General features: G+C 44.9%; 1 protein-coding gene across 2 annotated transcripts in view; it reads left to right on the top strand.

The window, feature by feature from the left end:
* Positions 1-23,741, top strand: part of Babam2 (BRISC and BRCA1 A complex member 2) — a 469,435-nt gene that overhangs the window by 373,640 nt on the left and 72,054 nt on the right. For both annotated transcript variants that reach the window (XM_059248525.1, XM_059248524.1), the window contains exons 8-10: positions 17,281-17,380; positions 20,408-20,478; positions 23,529-23,611. In XM_059248525.1, the coding sequence (XP_059104508.1) occupies positions 17,281-17,380; positions 20,408-20,478; positions 23,529-23,611 (254 nt within the window). The remainder of the gene's footprint in view (positions 1-17,280; positions 17,381-20,407; positions 20,479-23,528; positions 23,612-23,741) is intronic.

The raw sequence follows: 23,741 nt of genomic DNA, 5'->3' as shown, positions 1-23,741 counted from the left end.
AATTGTGCCGACCACATACTCCAGGGTAATGTCCTATGTCAAGGTCTTTACCTTTTTTAAAATTGAATTTAATTTTTGAAGCTGGGTCTCACTGTGTGGCCCTAGATGGCCTGGAACTCGTTAGACCAGGCTAGCCTCTACCTCACAGAGTACTGCCTGCCTCTGCCTCTTGAGTGCTGGCGTTCACGGCATGTGCCACCCACCATGCCAGGCTGAGGCTTTAGCTTGTATCACATCTCACCAGAATCCCTTTTGCAATGGAGGGTGATTGTCTTAGGCATTTCTGTTGCTGTGAGAAAACATCATGACAAAAAGCAACTGGGAAGAAAGGGTTTGTGTCAGCTTACACTTCCACAGCACAGTCCATCATTGAGGAAAGTCAGGACAGGAACCTGGAGGCAGGAGCTGATACAGAGGCCATGAAGGAGTGCTGCTTACTGGCTTGCTCCTCATGGCTTGCTCAGCCTGCTTTCTTTCAGCACTCAGGACCACCAGTCCAGAGATGGAATACACATAATGGGCTAAGGCCTCCTCCACCAATCACGAATTAAGAAAATGCCCTACAGATTTGCCCACATCCCTGACTTACGGAGGCATTTTCTCGACTGAGGCTCCCTCCTCTCTGATGACTCTAGCTTATGTCAAGTTGACATAAAACCAGCTAGCACAGTGATATTAGGACAGGGCCATCTTTGGGGAATCTTCCTACCTACCACAAATGACTACCCTGTTCAAAGCTTCTGCCAGGCATTTACTTTCAAGTTCTTCAAAGAAAATGTCAGGCAGGAAGCTGGAGAGATGGCTCAATAAAGCACTTGCCTCTCAGGGTTGAAGACCTGAGAGTTTGGATCCCCAGAACCCAGGCAAATCCCAGGTGGGCATGCCAGCCTGTAATTACAGCACTCTGAAGGCAGAGACAGGGAAACCCCTGGAAACTCACTGTATGTGTAAGCTTTGGTTCAACCGAGAGACCCTGCCTCACCAAATAAGGAGGGAGAGTGATCAAGGAAGACTCTTCAGGCATATACACAGACATGTGCACACACGTGCACCCACACACCTGCAAACACACACACATAAATATGAAAAAAACAACAGATTACAAGGAGACTGTTCATTGAGGGACTTTTTTGGGTTCAGTTGAAAGAATGAGGCTTGTAGAGAAGGGGATCAAAAGAATCTAGAGGGGTACCAGAGTCTATCACAGTGCTTGAAGAGTTGAGAAAACTTGAGATGTTAAGCAAACATCTGGGGTCTGCTGCTGAAGTGTCTCTGATGCAAAATCCAAGTAGTGCTGCAGTCTTGCAGGACTTCGGGAAAGTCACACCGGGTGGAGGTGCAGCTCAGCAGTCCTGTCCCGAGCTTAGCCCTCTGCCTTCCCAGTACCTGCACCTACTTTTACAGGGTGCTTACATGACCAGCAAGTCACTTTCTACATCCTTTGCCGGGAACAATTGTCCGCTAAGATTGTCTCTTTCTGTTGTTGGAGGATTTCTTTTTAGGCTTTCTTCAGTAAGACACAGTCTTGCTCTCTGAATCCAAGTGTCACCATCGTCTCGCCAGCCTGTCCATCCACTGCTTTAAACTAGAAGAGGATGCTCAAATTCAAAGACAGTTGAGGGACAGTTGATCGCACCCCGTTGTGAGGAAGAGCTAAGTGATTGTTAACCCAGCTGCTCTGTGGGAGGTGGGGCTGAGATGTGTGCATTCAGGAATCAGAATCAGGTGGCCTGGTCCAAAGTGGTACTCACATTTCCTGGAGTTCTTTTGAGTCACCTACTTAATCTGCCCAGTCCTACTGTTGCCAACCTCGCAGAGATTTTATAAGGGCTAAATCAAGATAATAAGCTCTCAGTGCAGCGCCTGGCTCATGAAAGTGTTCATAGGCAGTAGCTTTGCTGCTGCTCTTCTAAATGGTAGATTTCAGACCAATAGCTCACAAGTCCGCAGTCCTTGTATGTGAAAATGGCTCAACTGTAGACCACCCCCCACCCCTCCACACACAAAGGCCGTATATACCAATAGTGATTTCCAGTGCCAGTGAACAAGATTAAGATAAAATGTAATAATTCCCCTCCATTTGGAGTTCCTCTCTTAATACAGAGCTCCTTTCCTGATCATCCCTGCACAAACAGGCAGGCTATGCCCTCTGAATTTCTCCACTTGGGACCTTGGCTTCTTCCCAGTCATGCTTGGGGGCCATGGCCATCCACTACTGTAACCTCCCTGCTCCTGCTTTTTTGGCTCGAGTGATACCTCTTCCTCAAGACAAAAGAGCATCTCAAATTTTAGCCCCAACAAAAGGTCAGGGAGGAAACATAATTTATTGATAAAGGAGAAGTACATAGACTTAATGTTTTTTACAATAATTCTGTTAAATGAGTTTGGTGTATTTCTAATGAATTTTTTGTTCCTCTAATTTAACCACAAAAATCTATGCTATAGTACATATGATCTTGCCACTTGCTGTGTTCTCTTAGTAATATATCCTGGCCATTTTTCTAAAGTAGGGTCTATATGTCACGCTCATTCATTTTCTCCGGTGGCTACACAATCCCCCAATGGAAGATTGACTGTAGTCTATTTACCTCCTCAGTCCACGGATCTGAAGTGACGTTTACATGTCTCCCCTCGTGGACTTGTTATTTATTTTCCCCTGCATTTAGCTTCAGTCCTCTGCCTTCCTGGGAGGTCACTCAGATACACTATGCCAAACAGGTTTGTTAGAGGTCGAATCTGCTCAGGCAGTGAACACACCTACAACTTCATAGTTTGAGGGCATGATATGAGTGAGCCTGAGGTTGCCTCTTGCTCCACTGAAATGAAGAAGCATCTAAACTGTGAGTTGCCCTGAGTTAGTAACAGCCTGTGCTAACACGCATACTCTGGCTGGCTGGGAAATGGAGGTGCTGATGTGAGCCTGGGGTCCTCCCTGATTGGCTGAAAGCTCTGGTAGACTATAAATAATCGGATGCTTAGAGCTGTCAGGTAGCCCAGAAGTTGTGAGTGCTCAATGATTGTGTGTCTGCACTGAGTTCTATGGGAGTGTATTTTTGGAGAATACTGGGACTGCTGAGAGTCAAGAGTATGTTGAACTGAAGAGGTCCATTCTATGTGTCCTTCCATGGCAATCTGGGTGATATCATTTCATGTCCATTGATACACTGATATAGTTTCTATGCATTTACCTCATATAGAAACAAGATGTAAGCGTCATGGCTCAGCCATACAGTACCCGTAATAATGTACATTTTCTTCTATGCCATAAAACTGCTCCATTAGTAAATTTTGAGTGTTTTGGTTTTTGAATGCTTAGGAAAGCATAATTTTCAAACAATCAAGAAAGCCATTTTTAAAAAGTCACTGGACCAACTTCAATAGTATTTGGCCAGTGAAATTGGCCTTGGACTCATCTACCAGAATCCATTCCCTTCCTAAGTCTTTCTTCCTCTGTAAGGAAAGGAGGGGAGGGAGGGAGAGAGGAAAGGTGGGAAGGAGGGAGGGAGGGAGGGAGAGAGGAAAGGAGGAAGGAAGGGCATATTCTTCCGAGTGGCAGGTCCACAAGCTCGTCCCCCTAGGCAGTAGATTACCCTGCAGCTCTACCTCAGGCATGTTCTGTAGCCTTGTCTGGGAATAGTTAGGCCATCATTACGTCATGGCTGTTAATTACCTATTTCAGAGAACTGAATAAAATAGTGTTTAGAATGATGTTTCTTTAATTAAAGATAATAAATAAGTCCCGCTTTTCAAAAGCAGCTCCCCAGTTTTGCACAGATGGCTGTTAACAGAACTGAGCCCCCACTGTTCTGTTAGTAAGTGAACTGTCTAGTGAGGTAAAACGCCAGTGACAGGAGCCCCTGGAATACACCTTTTGGGGTTAAAACACTGACTACATTTAGCATCCTCAGTCCGTCACCACTCCAAGTTCCCACCTGCCCCTTCATCATCTTTTCTCCTCTACTTCCTCTCTGCAACCTGTTCCCAAAATGTCTCCTTCTGCTTGTCATTGGCTGTGGGAGGATGGTGGTTTGCAACACAGAGGTGGGCAAGTGGGTGTACTGCCATCCGGTATCTGTGTCCTGCTTGGGCAGTATGACAGCATCCTGTACTCACCCTACAGGCATTTGATGGTTACCAGCTACCACCAGGTCTGGGCATCTCAGCGGCACAATGTAGGCAAGGGTGTCTAAGCAAGCACCTACCCGCATCCTAGTCCTCTGGCTCCATCCTCCCTCCCTTCGTCACTCAGCTCTTGATATGACCATGGTCTGTCCCACTGGGCAGCTACTAGAGCTGGGGGGAGGGAGAGTAAAGGACTTGAAACGGGGGGAAGGTCAATGGGCAAATAGAATTTACATGGGTGAGTTGGCTCTTGAAGGTAGATCTGGACAGGCTGGACATCCCCCAGATTGGGAGAACATCAGTTGCGTTAGCTGAGAATGCTGGATAGATGTCTTCTCCTTCTGTGTGCTTGACAGGGTTCCTTGTGCCAAGGCAGCCCATTGCACAGTTGGTCCTGTGGGTCTGCAGCAGAACCAGCCACAGGATCTTGTTAGTTTTCAAAAGACACATGTCCCCTCCAGCTCCAAGAGAGTCTGTGGAAGACACGCACATTGCCTGCATGTGCTCTGTGGGAACAGAAGAAAGGGGAGATCCACTGCCTGGTACTACAGACAGCTTCTGCAGTCTACAGATGATGTTCGAGAACAGGCTAATTCCAACATTAGCCAAAATGGCATGTAAGCCAGACCAAAACAACAGCAAAAATACCGACATTCATTTTATGAACCGCTTAATTGCCCATGTTAGTCACAAAGATAAAATCACTACACGTGCTCCGCCTCTAAGTGCTGTTTTCCATGATGATGAGCACAAGCCAGCTGTCATTAAACATCAGCCAGGGCACCGTATCCTAAAGACATTGAATGTGACTTCTAAACATTCTGGTTGGGACCGTGGCATCTTCTTTTAGTCCCTGAAAGGTTTACTTGTTGGACACATGTTTTTAATTATCTAGCAAACAGTCAGTTGATACAGGCCCATTTGCGATAACTCCAGATGTCATAAGGGTCACGGAGCCAGACCTGCCCGTACTGCTGCTACCAGCGTAAATGTAGCTGGTTGGGTTTAGTTTGGTTTCCTTACAAAGCTGAGAATGGAAGCTGGGGCCTTGTTCATACCAGCTAGGCGAGTGTCTTCCCGTTCGTCTGGGTCTCTGGCTGTGTCTAAAATGTGTGCGGGCACACTGCTTCTGTGCTCTTCCATGGTTTATTGGATTTAGGACTTCCACTTCTAGTGCACAGTGTCCCTCTAGGGAGGGATTGGAAGAAGGTGGGAGTCTAGCTCAGTAGTAGACTGCCTGCTAGGGCAAGTGATGGTTAATTAAAAACATGAACCAGTGGGTTCGGTCCCCAGCAGCAATACAAAAATAAATAAGAAATATGCCTGAGGGCTGGTCGGGAGACTGCCTGAGGCCTCTGTGGATAGCCCAGAGCTCACACCAGCTTTGAAGGTTTGGCCAGAATGCCATAAGGAAACAAATCCTCCCATGCTACATACAAGCCCAGCCTCAAGTTAACAGTAAGACCAACATTTTGTTGCTTCATTTTCCTATTAAGTTTTGGGTTGCTGATTGAAGCAGAATTCCAATGTTTTGACACACCACCACATTGTTAACACGATAGGGAGGGTTTGATTATGGGAGAACAAGCCCCGAAAATGGTGATTTCTCTCTCTCTCTCTCTCTCTCTCCTCTCTCTCTCTCTCTCTCTCTCTCTCTCTCTCTCTCTCTCTCACACACACACACACACACACACACACACACACACACACACGCACACGCACACGCACACGCACACGCACACACCCTGAGGCCTCCCTTGCTTCTCAAGGCTCTGTGTGGTTGCGTTCCTCCATTTGATGTGGTTCTCCCTTCGGTGCCAAACGGGGCAATGTGGGAAAATGATGACAGAGCAGAAAAAGAGAGTGGCAGTGCCCTGCTTAGTGACGAGAGAAGGAAAACAGATCTCAGGAGTCGAAGCCAAAAATACCTGCTCCTCTGCGCAGTAAGGAGAAAGAAACACGGAGTTCTTTCTGTGATGGGGAAGGCGAGGCTCTGCCAGCAGCCGGTGCCTTGTAGCTGGGCGAGCCAGGAGAGCCAGGAGAGCCAGGGGCTGGTGTAGGTGAGAAGGCAGCTGCCTGAGAAAGGGCGTGGGTGCCTCAGGTTGAGGGGGTGGGGTGCCCGGGGAAGAGGGATGAGAAGCCGGGGCTGCCTTCCAGCCTAGACACGGAACACGCTTTCAACATTTTGTCATTCTGACACCATGCAGTGTTGGAGGCGAGGCCTGAAAAAGCGTCACAGTTTAAAAGAAGCAAAAGATGGCCACGCAGGAGCAGGGTCTATTTATTTACAACTCTGAGGCTGGACAGCTTTTCTATTGTGTGGTTTGTGACGATCCAAAGTGACATTTTCTGAGTTTTAAAATTATCTCTTTTTGCACCGTGAAAAGAGCATATATGATTCATCTTAATATTTCTGAGGATCAGTCACCAGCTAACAGCCAGTATTTCGGGTGGGAGGCAGCCTTTTGTAGGCCGCTTTTTTCACCTAACATAGAAGTAAAAAACACCAGAATATGCCTCAAGCTTCGTTTGGAATCGTATAAATAGCTCGCTCTTGCACAGTTACAATCGAGTGCCATCGTAAGGACTCCCACGGTCCATGAACTGCCTCGTGTGCACCTCGCCCACGCCTGAAGAGGCTCGCACTGCACAGGCCTTAAGTAAGGCAGCAGAGCTCCAAGGAGGCCTGGCAGAGGGGGCTGGACTTTGTCTCTGCGAATATCCCCACCTTGGGCCTTCTGCCTATGTTTCTTCCTGGATGTTTCTGGTTTTTTTAGCCTCTGTAGAACCATCAGCTAGCTCATCCTAAATCAAGAGTCAGCAAGCTGTGGCCACTGGGCAAATGCAGCCAGCAGCTGGTTATGTGTGGCCCACCAGCTAAGCATGGTTCTTACGTTTTTCCACGGTTAGAAAAACATTTAAAGAATGATTGTTTTATAACTTGTGCAAACTGCATGGAATTCAAATTTCTGTAGCCATAAATAAAATTCTGTTGGAACATAGCCATGCACATTCATTTACATGTCTTCTAAAGCAGCAAAAGCAATATTTATTAACCGACTCTACCAAAAATGTTTGCTGACCCCTACACTCTTAAAAATCTTCCTTCCCAGCCAGGTGGTGGTGGCGCATGCCTTTAATCCCAGCACTCGGGAGACAGAGGCAGATGGATTGCTATGAGTTCGAGGCCAGCCTGGTGTACAGAGTGAGATCCAGGACAGTCAGTGCTACACAGAGAAACCCTGTCTTGAAAAACAACAACTTCCTTCCCATAGAAACTATCTCAGAAAAAGAATACAGATGCCTATTAACTTTGAATGTTCATTTGGGAAATCCAGCACTAGCCTTCACCCTAGTCCTTAGACTTTCATACACGTTGAGTGTCCTTTATCTGAAATGCTTGGGACCAGAAGTGTTTCAGAATTTTTTTTTAAGATTTTGGAATATTTCCATATGCATAAAGATCTATCTTCAAGATGGGACCCAAGTCTAACAAGAAATTTATTTCTCTTTCATATGTACCTTATATACATAGTCTGAAATTAATCTCATATAATAGTTTTGGTGTACCTGTGGGTTTGTGTGTGTGTGATATGTATGTGTGGGGTGTGGAAGGTATGTGGGTCTGTGCATGCTTACATGTATGTATAATCTACGAGTAATAGGAGACCAGAAGAGAATGCCTCCCTTAATCTCTTGAAACAGGGACTCTCTCTCTCTCTCTCCCTGGGTCTAGACTGGTGGCCAACAAGCCCCAGCAATCCTCCTGCCTCTGCCCCCACAGTGCTTGGGTTACAGGCATGTGCAGGCATACCTAGTCGTTAGGTTCAAGCTGGGGATTCGAACTAGGGTGTTCATATTTGCCCAGCAAAGCACTCTTACTCCGCTGAGCTATCTCCTCTGCCATGGGCCTGTGTTGTAACTGTAACCTGTCCTGTAAGATTGGGTATGAAAATTTCCCCTGTGATACCAGTTGGCACTTAAAAAGCTTCCAGTTCTGGAGCATTTGGGATTTCAGTTTTTCAGATTAAGAATGTTCGACATGTACTACAAATATTTATTGGAAACCCAATATAGCTTGTCATTATTCTTGTTTCTGGGGTTATAGACATAAACAAAATCAGCAAAGTTCCCCATTCTAGAAGAGTTTGCATTCTAATAAATGGTGGTCAGGAAAGTCAGTGATTTATTAGTATAGCCAACAGGGTGTCTTTTAGGAGTATGGGCCTTAGGAAGCGTAACAGGAAAGGGTACAGCCAGAGGTAGAAGTGACTAGGTATATACAGGAAGGTTCAGTGAGAAGATGGCATTGGGTTAAGACCTGAAGAAGATGAGGGAGAAAAGCCCAAAAGTGCCTGGGAAGAGAACAGTGGGAACAGCCCTAGATGGGCGGTGAGCCAGGAGGGCAATGGTGGAGAGTTGATCCCAGCTCGTTCAATATGGCCTGTGAGAGAAGAGGCAAGGGGTGGGGGCAGTGGCTGAGGCTTTTCATTGAGGAACTAAAAGGCAAGAGTTCTCATTCCTAAAGTGGGATGTATGCAGGAAGAGTTCATCAATTAGGTAGGGTTTGCTGTGAACAGTTTGTTCAAAGTGTATTATCTGGGTCCTGATTATAGTACCAGTCTGATCTAGAGTTATCCTTTTGGAAGTTGTCAGAATAAAGGCGAAAGTTAAGTAATAAGGTTGCCAGTGAATCATTCGAGAAGCCCTTGGTTCTTTATCTCCAGGATCTCTCTCACTCTGCGACTAAACATAGCTTTTCTTAACCTCATTTTGTTTCTAATTTACCATATGTGGGCATCCGGATCTGCCACGTCCCTCTTGCTTCCTCTCTAGGCACAGTCCTCTACTGAGTAGGTAGTCCGGCCAGTCTGAGGAGTTAGGCCTCTCAGTGGGCCAGAAAGCTGTTAAGTATGGCCCAAGACACATGATCTGCTGTCCACAATGAATTCCATGCTTTTTGATCCTTGTTGGCTGGGTTTGTTTGATTGTTTTAATGTCTATGTGTGCGGTACCTGGGAGTAGTGTACATTCAGATGCCCATCGGGGCTAGAAGAGGTATCAGAGCCCCTAGAGCTGGAGTTACAGGTGGTTGTGAGCTATCCAGCGTAGGCTCTAGAAACCAAGCCTGGGTCCTCTGTAAGACCAGCCAGTGTTCTTAACTGCCGAGACATCTCTGGATCCTCCTGCACTTGGGTTTTTGTTGGTGGTGGTATTTGTTTGGCTTTGACTTTGGTTTGGGTTGGGGGGGGGGGCAGAGTCTCAGTATGTGGTTTGGGCAGGCCTGAGACTCACTGTATAATCCTGTCTGAACTAAAGCTCATGGCGGTTCCTCTCAGACGCTCCCGATGCTTCTGGGCTGGGAGGCAGATTTGCCCTCTCCTCCTCTGCCTGTGTCCAGTGTGTGAACACGGTCAGAGTGAGGAAGGCCGGCTGCAGCGTGTGTGTGCTGCACTGCCCGAGTGGACTGGTAAAGTGCCAATGCCCAGACCTCATCTCAGACCTGCTGGACCTCATGCATTCACTGCCTTCTAGGGTGGGGCCTGGCTTTGTGAATCTTTAACAAGCTCCCCAGATCCTTCTTAAGTAAACACGGAAACTACTAGTGCAGAGAAACTTTGCAAACCCAGTTTCGTTTCCAGTTTGGGTAGGTTCTCTCCACTCCCAACCCTGTCAGTTTTCTGCTCTCTGGTGCTCTTGGAGCACTTACCCACTTTGTAAAGCTAAGGTAAGAAATCAAGCAAGCAGCACCATGGCAACAAGTTGTAAAGCGAAGAGTGCCAGTTCCTGGGCTAATCTCATCTTCTGGTGTCTTTTCATTTGGGTATGCAAGCCAGGCTCCAGCTACCTCCACACTAGTCGTTGGAGCACGACGTTGTGTGTGTGTGTGCCATTCATGTGGAGGAGCCTTTAGCAAAACACCACGGAACAGGAAGCAGGTAGATACCCTCTCCTCTGAGGCAAAAGCTTTGCCTCTTCCTCTCTGCATCTGCCTGTGGATGACCTTAAAACCTATGTTTTTGTGAGGCAAGGAGTTGTTGGGAAAGATAAATTAGGTTTGAGTAACTACTGAATGCATCCAATAAAAATGTTTCAAAGGTAGTTCATAGGAAAAGTAACCTGGCTCCGCACAATACAAGGACATTAAGCCCTTCTGGGGCAATGCAGATTTGTAAATGTATAACAAATAGAAGGTACGTTCACTCACACCTGACCAGTGGTATTTGAAAGTAGTTTTACTTTAAGAGATTGTGATGGAATGAACTACAGTTCATAGTCCGGGGATAGGGCTGAAGCAAGAGGGGAAACTTGGGCGGTGGTGGCGCACGCCTTTAATCCCAGCACTCGGGAGGCAGAGCCAGGCGGATCTCTGTGAGTTCGAGGCCAGCCTGGGCTACCAAGTGAGTTCCAGGAAAGGCGCAAAGCTACACAAAGAAACCCTGTCTCAAAAAATCAAAAAAAAAAAAAAAAAAGAGGGGAAACTTTTCCCCTTCTAAGTAGTCTCTCCCAAGTCTTACTAGGACATCTACCAAGCCCATTCTTCTTTTGGGGGCCTTCCTTAAAATGAGTTTCCACATGCTAACAGAATCCTGATGGTGGACATCTGTTAAGATTACTGCCCCTTAAAGGCTTTTCTGAAATGTTTAACAAACTTAAGAAAGCACATTACTGAACAAAGCCTTGGTTAGAGCTCATGTTGTTAGACTCTGTTTGTAATTAAAATATTCCCATCTTCTGTATCCTTTAAATGTAAATTTCTCTTGCTTGCATTCCACTGGAAAGGGTCAGGGCCTCTGATCTATGCGGTTCTCTTTGGTTCCCAAGAGTTTTTTTTTCTGGAATGAGAAAGACTTTTTTGCTTCAGCTCTGGTACTTGGTTAAGTTTAGTAAGATTTCCTGGAAAAAGCCTCAAGGGCTTGGTCATCACCTGACACATTCAAGCCACATGTAGAAGTAGAGATCGGGTCTGTGTGTTGGGGGGTTTTGAAGTGCCAAAAGTGGTAACCAAAAACCTGGGAGTCGGGCAGATTTACATCAGAGACCTGGAGTTAGCTGTGTCTGCCATCACCACCTTGTGCGCCTTAGTGGGATTATGTAGCTTATTCACCTTCCAGCCTTCTCATCTGAAAGATGAAATAACCCTTCTTGTATTAGGTACGTTTTGGTCCCTGGAATAAAAGCAGGTTAAGGGAGGAAGGAAGGAAGGGTTTGCTTTGGCTTACAGTTCAAAGGCATACAGTCCATCGTGGCAAGGGAGGTATGCAGGAGCAGGAGGTGCTGGTTTCATTGTGTCCACAGTCAGGAACCAGAGCTTGTGCTTAGATCTCTTTCCTTTCTATCCAGTCCAGGACCCCAGCACATGGAATGGTACTGCCCACGTTAGAATGGGTCTTCCCACCTCAATTATTCTAATCTAGATAACCCCTCAGAGATATACCCAGAGACTTGTTTCCATAGCAATTCTAAATCCCATCAGATTAACAATCAAGATTATCCATTGCCCCACTCCTAATGTAGAGCATAATGCAGACATAGTTAGTACTCAGTGAGTGGAGTTGGTCTGCCTTCTGTCCCACGGGGAATTCATTGCAGACTAAATCTCCTTTTCTTGCTGTTGGAGTTCTTTTCATGCGTACTTTCCCTAAGCAGAGAACAGCTAATTGACGGTACCCACAAAGTATGTCTTCATCTTTTTTAATTGTCCTTTTAATAATGCCATAAACATCTAAGAAATTGTTTCAGTTCGGTTTCAGCTTCTTCAGACTTGGCTCCAAAGAGGAACATTTTCTGGGTGCCTAATCATCTTTGTCATTATCTCAGAACATTTCCATTTTTATCTGTTTCTCTAAAATTGAGAGACAAGAAATAGAATACAGTATTCCAAGCAAGCAATGGAGTGTATTCAGCTTTACTACAAGTATGTGTAGACAGTCCTGCACGGATGTCCCTGGGAGCCTCCTACCCCAGTGTGGCTCCCCAGATTCCCCCTACTTGTGATTTTGAGTACTTATTCTAATATGTCTATTTTCTTCTTCTCTCATGCACATTGGGATCTTTCCATATTGTATTATACCCCGATTTTGCTTAACTGAGGATCGAGAGACTCTTGATATGGCTCAAAATTAAAATGAAATCACAAAGTGAAGTAAGCGCTAACAACAGGTCTAGAAAGTGTGCATATAAGTATGTGTATGTGACATATGTGTGTGTTGTATATATGGATTTTTCAATCCCACTAGGTTAGCTGTGACATATGTATCTTAAACTAAGAAGGAGTAAGGTGACAATCAAGGTGATAGATAAATTTGATGGCTAGTTTAGGTAAGGAACAGACTTTTTTTGAGGGGGTGTTCTTCAAGACCAAGACATGCACTGTAGCCCAGGTTTGCCCAAAACTCACTACATATCCTCAGCTAACCTCAAACTCATACCAATTCTCCTGCCTCAGCCTTCTAAGTCCTGAGATTACAGAGTGAACCACCATACCCGGTTTAGGGAATAATCTTTCTTTTTTTTCCCTGAGACAGGGTTTCTCTTTGTAGCCCTGGCTGTCCTGGAACTCTCTTGTAGATCAGGCTGGCCTCAAACTCACAGAGATGCACATACCTCTGCCTTCAGAGTGCTGGGATCAAATAGGGAGTAATCTTTAAAGCATTCAGTATTGGAGCCAGAGAGATGGCTCAGCACTTGCCGCTCTTCATGAGGACTTGGGTTCAATTCCCTGCAGTCACATGGCAGCTCACAACCAACTCTAGTTCCAGGGGATCCTAAGCCCTCTTCAGGCACCAGGCATGCACTTCGTACACAGACAGACACGCAGACAAAACACCCACACAAAAGACAGACGAGTCTTCCTATGGAAGAATTCCCAATGAAACAGAAAGAATTTGGAACCAGAAGGAGAGGCTCAAGCATTGTAGTTGGTCTTCTTAGATAAGATCCTGAAACCTTGAACCTCATTTTTCTCACCTGTGAGTGGATCTAGTTAAGTCTGGCTGGCAGAGTTGTTGTGGAGTTTAGATATTATGGAAGGCCTGGCCAAAGTAGGTACTCATTAAACGCCAGTGACTTGTAAGGACTGGCCTGGCCTGCCTCCAGGAAATACACTCCGGTACCATGGAGTGCCCTGGCATTCCTTCTGCCTCAGAGGGACTTGCTGGGATAACCTGGTCATGTGTTTATTTGGGAAAATGACACCTTTAAACTGTTGAGCAGACTGTTGATCTTTGTTGGCAGTAACCCTTTGTCTTTCCTTTAGCTTGGGGCTAGAGGCAACCTGTCTCCTGGTTACGGTCCTGAAAATTCCCATTTCCATGCATTAACCCTCCCACACTCCTCACAACTGTCCCGTGGAGGAGGCAGCCTGGACAGCTCCCTAAGTCAAGAGCATTATCAGAGCATGGGGGCTGTCCCAGGTGTCCCTGAAAGTATCTTGTCCTTACTCCTGGACATGAACACGCAGCCCAGAGTCATTCTAGTATTTTCTTTTGGAGTGCTTGGTGCTGTTCGACTATTAGTATAACCCCTGTTGTTAATCTATTCCTCGTAATGCCTTGAGAGATGATCTGGTTTAAGAGTGGCGTTATCTCTGTCGTGCTGAGGAGATGCTTGAGTCGAGAGACCTCTATAGGGAGGAGAGCGATGAGTGTGCATCCCTCACCATTCTGGTCTCCATCTAAAAGATGCTTTCTTCATTTTACTCGGGAGTTGCTGTTTCATCAGGAGTCAGTGTCAGACCCCGTTGTCCTAAGTCAGGCTTTCAGACAGGCTGGCTCCCTGCATTCTGTTGTCACACTGCAGCCAGCCAGTCAAGTCTTCAGTAGGAGAGACATTCTGACTAAGGTTCACAGAAGGCCCCGTCAGTTTCATTTACATGGAAATAGATTAATCTTCATCAGAAACAGTTGCTCTGATCATCTTTTAGAGCTAAGGAGATGGCTGGAATTGCCTTTTGTTCTATTCAACTAACTGTTGGATGAAAAGGTTTTCCAACTCTGACTTTCAAATTTATACACGCCAATTTAGTTTCATCTCTACAAATTAGCACCTAACTTCAAGTTTCATTGTAATCCATGAAAACTGACTCCATGCTTCTGCATCCAAACATCCCTCTCACCCCTCCCCCAGATTCAGCCTGAGGCCCTGCCACACCCACAACACGTCCTCACCTTCTCGCCGTCTCTCCGTGCTCCACTGTAGATATCAGAAGGGGCAGCAACTTGCCCAACTCAGCCCACAGTAGCCACTTCCGGGCTTAGCCCTGCCTTCTTCCCACCAGCCCCTTGTCCCTGGCAGGATCTGAGCAAGCCCTGGAATCTCTGCTGCTGCACAGGGTGACTTTTCCATATGTTCAGCCCATTATTATTATTGTTGTTGTTATTGTTAGTTCATCAGTAGCAAATAATGGGCGCTCACAAGCCATTACTTGTACCTTCCACCCTTTGAAAATATAATGGTGTTTTTATTTCACAGCATCAGTCTTTGTTTATTCACACGATCGGGACAGCATTCAGGCTCTAACCAGCCTGTTAAATATTTACCCATGAGGTGGGCATTGTCGTATAAATCAGCAGCACTTATAGGTGTACGACACTGGATCTTAGGTCATGTATCCTAACACACTAAGAAACTCCTGAGTTAAACTCACGGTGAAGCTAGCATCTTTTGTTTTGTTTTATTCTAAGACAGGGTTTCTCTGTGTAACAGCCCTGGCTGTCCTGGATCTCACTCTGTAGACCAGGATGGCCTCGAGCTCACAGAGATCCGCCTGCCTCTGCTTCCTGAGTTCTGGAATTAAAGGTGTGCGCCACCGCCGCCCGGCATAAGCATCCTTTTAAAACGAGCCCAGTTAGGTCTCTTTTATAGCACCTGATAGACTTCAGCTAGCTGAGTACAGCAAGCTAAATGATTCAAAGATAGATACTAAGAGTGGTCAGTTCATCGCATCCAGAATCAGGCCGGTCTGACTATTGAGGAGATGTGGGTGAGTGCTGAAGTATGAACACCAAGAGAACCACTGTCCTCCCTGCTCTGCGGACGAGTGCAATGGGAGAGGAGCCATGCGGTATCTGCTTTAGCAATCATCTCGGAGTGCCTCGGGAGCTTTCTCCTCATCAACATCCTGACCTGAGGACTGTAGGGAGCCACGCCAGCTGTTCTTCCCAACCCTGTAGCCTTTTGTGATTAAATTCACTCTCCTCTCAGGAAGCAAAATATTTCAGCAAAATATCAGGGGTGCTAGTGACCGGCACATAGACCTGCCGTCCAGTCTTGGTTGACCATTGACTAGTTATGTAAACCTCGGTAATTTCCCTCTAAGCCTTGCTCTCCTCACCTAGAAAGTTATGGCAGTTCTCACCTCACCGAGTTGTAGGGAAGGCTAAATTAGACGACGTGACGGGATAGCAACAAGTGTCGGCTCCTGATAGTCAGAGAAACAGGCCTGGCTGCAAGACTCTAGATTTCTTCCTACCTCTGTCTCTATTCACCACCACAAACAGCTTTTGTGTATGGCTGCTTTTCAGAATGACACAACTCAAGCAGAGAGAGAGAGAGAGAGAGAGAGAGAGAGAGAGAGAGAACAGGAATGTGAGAGAGATCAAGATAGATGGAGAAGAGAGGAGAGAGATTGAGAGGATGGCCTTAGACCGTTTTCCTTTTATACAATTTAACAAATGCTTGAAGATCTATCCTATAATGTTTTATACAAGCCAAAAGCCCACTGCAGTCAATTCCATGAAACTGTCCAAATTAGTTTACTTATTTTGGAATTTTTGTAATACCAACAATGATTTCTCTGAGTAAGATGCAAGTAGCCTGGGTCTTGGTATTTACTTTAGTTTTCTACATTGTATATATATTTAACCAGTAATCACAAGTTCAATCATAAATATTGAACTCTTGTTTTTTGTCCTTTAGAACTTTCTTCCTTATTGGTTTTCTAACCTAATGGACTCATTAGAACCTGATGGAGAGTGTGCCTTGTGGGTTAGAAGTAAGGACAGAAAGCTGGTCCCCAGTTCACAGGGTGTTACTTACCCCAGTATCCATCTCACAGTAGTGAGAGAAGCCCTGGCCCTCCTGGTCCTGGACAGTTGAGGAACATAGATGACCTGTCAGTGGGTACCGGGGCACAGGCTGCTGTCAGTTCTCAGTCCTCATCTGAGTCAGCCAAGTGAGGGCTGAGTATCTCCACTCCTTCTCCAACCTCCTCACATCACCTGCCTTTTGTTTGTTGGGATTTCTCATCCCCAGAAGCAAACATAAAATTCATCTTTACCAGGAAAATGAATTTCAGAAATCTGCAGTCAGTGGAGTAGGGATTTCGAGTTCAGTGTGTTCTCTGTGTCATGGCCCTAGACTGAGTCACCCTGCCCTCCACTCGCTAGAAAGGAGCTTGCAGGTAGTTACTGTGACATTCATTCACAGCATTGGAGCTGGAACTCATACAAAAAATGATCACAGCATTAAGGGCCTGGGGTATTTTGTTTTATTTCCCAACATATTACAGGGGGAGTTTAAGGACAGTATAGAAATATATACATTAAAATAAAATGAAAAAATGGCAGCAAGAAAGATTGAAGGTGATAAATGAAATCCGCGTTGTAAATTTCTGAACTGTTTCTTTTTATCATTGTGCACTTCATTTCTGTGGAAAGAGTCTCACCCGTGTGAAAGTTCTGGCGACTATTTCAGAATCAAGGCTGACTATCAGTGATTGGCTCAGCAATTATTGATTGGACCAGCCTGTTTGTTCCCATCTCTTTGTCTTGGATGTCTTTTAGAATGCACAGGTCAAAGCTGATGAGCTCTAGAACCGGCTGTCAGTTCCCTGTCAGGCCAGGGGTTTGATGAACAACTTATCTTTGTCCAGCACTAAATTGGCACAACGTGGAGTATGAAAGTGAGATGTGCCCCTGAGCCAGTTAGAAGTGGCAGATATGTACTGCTGTGTGACATCGTCTGCAGGATGTTCAGTTGTGTGACCTGTTAGTGCAACAAAATGAATTAAAATACAGACATTTGATGCTCATATTCCGACCTCATTAACCCAAGTCAGCTGGTGGCCGGACCATGATGAGATGCCAAGTCAGCGGGGTACCATGCCCTATGTCGCCTCGGCTCTCAGACAAGTTCCTTGTGCTCTTGTCTTTTCAGTGCCCTCGGAGGCTCCTCGGCTCTTCATATCCCTGCCTTTCCAGGAGGAGGATGTCTCATTGATTATGTGCCACAGGTGTGCCACCTGCTCACCAACAAGGTAAAGGCAAGTCCCCTGACCCCTTGTCTCGTGAGAGTCCCTCCTCCAGAACGCGGCTACAGCTGTCCAATCAGGGTTCCCGCACCTCACCCGCCCCTGTGCCTTCAGCCTCTGCCTGGCCTACTCTGAAGGACAGCTCATCTGTTCCTCCTCCTCCTTTCCCTTTTCTGAGGACCCGGTTTCCACCTCTTATCTTCATCTCTTCCCCTTTTTAATGGCAGTTTCCGTCAACTCTTAGAAGGCCCGTATCGCCTACATTTTTGGTGTGTCTTGTGTCTTCTTAGGGTTTTACGTTTGTGAACCCCCTTCTCCCCGGTCATCTGGTGTACACACATGTCCACGGCCAGCCCATGGCAGGATGATTCTTTACACCAGCCTTCATTTCCTTCTGCTTTCTTATCTCACCCATTAATTGTCTGTCCTTCATTCTTGTCATGCCTGGAAGCAGTTGACCAGAGTTTTTGTTCCTCTAGGGGCAAGAATTCCGGGTCAGCCGGTCTTCTCCCCACCAGATCGGATCAGCTGAAGTTTCCCCTTAGCTGTATTCAGAAGCGTATAGCTGAGTTTACTGTAGTGGTGGTAGTCAACTTTTTCCCAAAAGTGTGAGCATATACTTGTTAATGCCTAGCCAATGTATTTAGCTGAAAACTAGAGATATTAACGCACTGGTAGTCCTGGCTCTTTCCCATCCCACATGGACCGTGACTCAGTTGGCTTAATTGCCAAAGTGTTATTTTCTTTGCTCCTGTTGACTCGTTCATATTGGCTGGGAAAACAGATCTTTTGTTTATCTCTCTCATTCAGAAGATAGTTCATCTCTCTATAGGACATATTTTTTAAAGAACAATGATATTTCAGAGGCTTCAGTATTAATTTTTAAATGTCAGGAAAACTGAAATCTGGCGAGGCTACAACATGTGGGACTGGCCCAGATTCCAAAGCACTTAGCTTCTTGAAGTGGTGGCTTCTGCTGAGACAAGGTCCCTCCTCCCTTCACGGTTCCCCTCCAAGCCAGAGTAGAGGGCAGGACTCTTATTTACATTCTGGGGCTTTGCACTGCCTTCAAATCTGTGCTCCAGAATTCCAGAGAAAAATGTAAATTGTGTCTTCCAGAACTGAGAAGAAAAGCCTTTTTAAAGCTCCCCAATTGAGATTAATTTCTAGTCATACATTTTCCTCAACAAAAAAAAAAAATTACAATATCGTTTTCTCAGAAATATAAGAATCAGTGTTTTTCTTATCTGGTTCCCTTTCATTAATTTTACTTGTCTTTAAAATTGGTGTTCTTCTGTTTGTTCTAAACGAGGACAGCATGGGCTGCTTTTAGGAGCAGTCTCTTCAAATGAGTTTCCATAATTACATCGGAATCTATCTTTATAGCCAGTTTTGTTGTGGGTTTCTGTTCAAATGCTTTTCTGTTTTTAAAATCAAGTACACAGAACTGTTTTCATCCTTTTTTTAAACAAAGCCACTTAAGCAAACTTATCATCTGTTTTTCTTTTCTGAAAATAACATCTGATCTTGCATTAAGCCTGCAAAGTAAGCCTTGTTTTTGTAAATTGACATAAACCGCTATTATATAAATAGAATTGTTTTACTTTTCGAAGGTAGAGGCTGGCTATCAGGAACACTTGTGTCAAGGTTATGCCAAGTACTTTATCTTGAGCTCTCCTTAGTCATGGGAATGCAGTGTGGCTACGGCCAATAAAAACGGGGTTTTCTTTTGGGGGGGGGTGTTTCTCATTATTTCTTCCAGCCACAATGAGACCATTACAAAGAATGTGTTTTTATGGTAGAAGCTATTGTATAAATAGCTTACTTTCGGCTACCTAGCATAATGATTTAACATTTTTTGTAGAAATTGTCATTTTTATGCTAACAAGGATATACAAAAATGCAAAATAAAATCACCCATTATAATACTTCTCATTTGAATATTAAGATTTTTGAAGAAATTAGGCATTCTCTTACCTTTTTAATTTTATCTTACCTTTTCAATAGGAGTTCAAGATAACCAAAAAGCCCCCACTTGACGAAATCGCTTTATAAAGAATGTCTGCTGATAAATACAAAAGGAATAATAGAACTTTTTTAGCTCACCATTTCTCAACCCCAAATGAAATAATTCAGAGAAGAATCTCCCAATTGATATGGAACCCATTAAATGAATGACTGATGGGGAACCAAGTCTTCCTATGCTTTGAGAGATACATTAGCAGAATGCTCGCCCTGAGAAGTGGGGTGTGTGTCTTTGTGTGTATATTACGACATACACTCACTATGGCAAGGAAGAGCGTCCCTCTACAATGGAGTGATTTTCCCAAATGATGAAGCCAATATCACCTAGGAAGATTTCTTGCCAAAACCCTTTAATCCAGTCTAATCATACCTTTAGCTCTAGCTTCTAATGTATAGGAAAATACAGACAATAAAGGAAACAGAAAACTGAGACAATCTATAAGACCATTAACCCAATCTCTTTGAAAGGCAATACCATTTATGTCTGTTTGTGTGGACACACACGCGCACACAAAAAAAGATATACATGCTGTTATTATGTGATTAAAATATTTTAAAAATATAAACAGCATATCCAATCCTGAATTATACAGTTTGGGGAACAATGTTTTGGAGGCCATGAAGAAAAGCTGAACATGGACAGGGTAGCAGATGACATCAGAATGCTCATTAAACCTGGTGGATGTGACAACTGTATTTATGGCTTCCTAAGGAGAATGTCTGATTCTTTTGGAGTTGCATATTAAATGAATTATTTGGGGTGAACCGTCAGGATGTCTCTAATTTCCTTTGAAATGTTTCAGCAAGATTGATTGATAGGTTGATAGATAGGTAGGTAGACGGCTGGAGGAAGCAGCTAGGCAAAATACTCACCGTTGTTGAATATAGGGTGGGAATATGAGTGTTCATTTCCCTGCTCTTTCTGCTTTTCCAGATCTTTCCAGTTTTCTATAATAGAGCATTTTCAATCTTTCTGCACTAATTCTCAGCCTTGGGTTCCCGTTCCAGGTACAGTATGTGATTCAAGGATATCACAAAAGAAGAGAGTATATCGCTGCTTTCCTCAGTCACTTTGGCACGTAAGTTCTGCCTTGTCTACACCATGTACGAGCAGTGCACTTGGTTCTCATGTGTGGGGCCTTCTCTGACATTCTGGCTTTGGTACTCACCCTAAAGCTGCCGGGCTGCCTTAGCTTTTAGCATCCTTTAGCAAACAATAGAACCAGGTATGTTCCGAACATCAGTATGCCTCTGCCAAACACAGCCATCACGGTGGTCTCTGCAGCCATCGTGGGTGGAAAGCCTGTTTCTTGGGGAGCTTGTACTGCACCTTCACCCCCATTGTCTTCTAGTTGCCTGGAGGTGACCAACAGGGCCTTTTTTCTATGCTTTTTTAAAATTAATTGTTAAGTTAGCATGTAAGTAATGGGTTTCATTCTGGCATTTTCCATACACATGTCATTCTCCTCTGTTCTTATCCTTCCTCTAAATACCCTCCCCATGTCCCCTGGGTCTCTTGCTGACCCCTTCTTCCTCCCAGATAGTCTCCCTTTTACCTTCCTGTCTCATGGATTCCAGTACCCTAGCCTTCCTCCTACGCTCCTCCCTTCTTAGGCTGCTCTTTCTACTCTCATGACCTACACACACATATTTGAAAGTAGATTCCACATATGTGAGAAAACATGTGGTATTTGTCTTTTCCGAGTCTGCTTTATTTCTCTTAACATAATGATTTCCAGTTCTGTCCGTTTTCCTACAAGTGCCGTAAAGAAGAATGAAACCCATTGTCTGTGTGTACCACATTTTGGTTGTCCATTCAGCTGGTGATGGACATCAAGGATGGTTCGTTCAGGCACTTGATAAGCACATTTTATCGCAGGTAGCCCTGAGACTTGGAAGTTTAGTGATCCAGTGAAGTTTCACTAGAAAAGGGGCCAGCAAGGCAGGAATCGTATCTCCCCAGGATCTGGTTCTCCTGATAGGACCCTACTACCCTTAGTGTCTCACAGATTCGGGAAGGGCACCTAATGTTACACCTAACAGTGATGAGTTATACTGCCGAGGGGTGAGAAGATGGCCCAGGAGGCGGGTGGGGAGCGTCTGACTGCTCACCAAGCATGGAGTGTTCTTCCCACTGCTGCCCTGTGCATTTGCCCTTCCCTCTGGATGCCAGAAGCCATGCTGTTTGCAGCCCTGTTTCTTCTAAATACTGTCAGAGCCCCTAGAAGCTCCCCCTGGGGCTCAGCACAGTCGGGGCACCAGTGTGTTTTCTTCACAGCCTCTGAAGGTGGAGCTCCCTGCCCGGTGTTGGTGCTGGAGATTTCAGGGCTCTGCTTCTTAGTTCAGAAATGACTGAAAAATAATCGAAAGACATAAACAGAAACACAAATTTTCCATTTCAAATAAGTAAATAAAAATGGCTTACCCAGTAAACAAGTAAGAGCAGAGAAAGTAAGAGTAAAGTGTTCACACCGTAGCACAGTCATGAGCAAAATCTGACTCCTGGAACCCTGCCGAGCAATTCTCTCGGTAACTATTAGGACGGTTTTCATTATCCTGAATAAAGTGTCGATACCAAGCAGCATGGCTGTCTTTCACATAAGTCTTTCATAGCCAAAATTACTTTCAGCTTTCCTGATGAGCATTTTGAAAGAGTACTTTTTATACAATAGTGGTAATAGCCATTATTGCTCTAAATTTTGAGTAGATTATCTTTAGCATATGTGATTGAAAATGAAGAAACTAGTTCAGTCATCTTCAGAATGGGATGTACACACCCCAAAGGTTACACACATCCATTGGAGTATAAGAAAAATAGGAAAAAGAATTTATATTTGCTTTTCAATGTCATTCTTTTTAATAAACACTTTGCATATTATGCGCAGTGTAATAATACAGTATTACCTGTATGTAGTTACTAAATTACAAATGATTACCATTGTATTACCATGTTATATGCTTAGGCACAAAAGGCATTATACTATGTTTTTGCCTATGAGGTATGGGGGCTAAAGAGTTCAGACCCCATCGTTACAATATTGGGTTAATTATCCGTTCATAAGGCAGCATTGTTGGCTTAAGTCAGATCTGAATGATAGACACACCATCCTTGGGCAAGTCACCTCATCTTTGGGATCTTAGTTCCTGTATGTTTCCCGGAATGTCCCAGTATTAACCTGGGAAACATCATTATCGTTGATCAGTCGGGAAGAAGGGATCTCTTCAGAGACTTCAGAGACTCCCTTGTGTGAATGAGTACTTTCCTATCCCCAGTACATGCTTAGTATTGTCATACTTTGGTGACAACATCCTTTACCACTCCATTCTTGTGGGAAATTGATGAGGTGAGCCGACCAGGTTCTGCCAGCCCCCTCAGCAAGTCAGGAGCGGTTGTCCCTTGACACCCCATTAGAACTTGCCCTCTGACGTTGCTGCTTTGTTGGGAAGACAGAGCCAGGGTACCAATGCAAGAATTCCAGTACAATCCCAAATTAGATTGTCAGTGTCGCCTCTGTTTAGTCCCTGCGTAAAGTGAGACTTAAGCTCACTGTCCAGGTAGGTAGTCAGGTGACATTTGGTATTGCAATGTCATCTGTGACCTGGTTTCATTTTAAATTTTGTTTCATTTTGAGACAGGGTCCTACCTTGTAGGCCAGCCTGGAACTAGGGATGCAGACCAAGCTGGCCTTGAACTCACAGAGATCCAAAGGTCCATCTCCCCCTGCCTCCCAAGTGCTAGGATAAAAGGCACGAGACATCATGCCCAGCTGACTGGTTTCTTAGATTGTCTCTTTACTCATAACTGATGACGGATGTTTCCATTTTGTGGTTTATCTTCATTGTTTTTTCACAATACTCTTAAAATGTTACCAATAGCATAACTTCCTGCTGGATGAGGAAGTTAAGTCTCCACAGGTTAAGAGATTTGAGTGGGGTCATGAGCTGTAGCAAATGGCAAGGTTGTGACCCGAACCTCGGTACTCTCATTCCAAACGCTAGCCCCGCCGTGATGATGCACGCATGGCTTACGTCTAGCTGTGGTTCAGTTGCCTTGTAAATAGTCTCAGCTTAGTCCTGTTGCTGTTGAACCTGTTTTCATGAGGGTCTGTGTGTGTGTTTTCTTCCTTAGAGGTGTCGTGGAATATGATGCGGAAGGCTTTACAAAACTTACTCTGCTGCTGATGTGGAAGGATTTTTGTTTCCTTGTACACAGTGAGTATACCTTTGCTATGCGTATCTGCTTAGAGATGGTCTACTGTACTAATCAGGGTGAGAACCTTTGGTGTTCCAGCGTGGCCCTTTCTATTCGAACATGTGTATATTTATATTGAGGTCATAACAA

The sequence above is a fragment of the Peromyscus eremicus genome, chromosome 22, assembly GCF_949786415.1.
Source record: "Peromyscus eremicus chromosome 22, PerEre_H2_v1, whole genome shotgun sequence".
Classification (NCBI taxonomy): domain Eukaryota; kingdom Metazoa; phylum Chordata; class Mammalia; order Rodentia; family Cricetidae; genus Peromyscus; species Peromyscus eremicus.
Note: the sequence above shows the minus strand (reverse complement) of the source record. Positions and strands in the feature narration are given on the sequence as shown.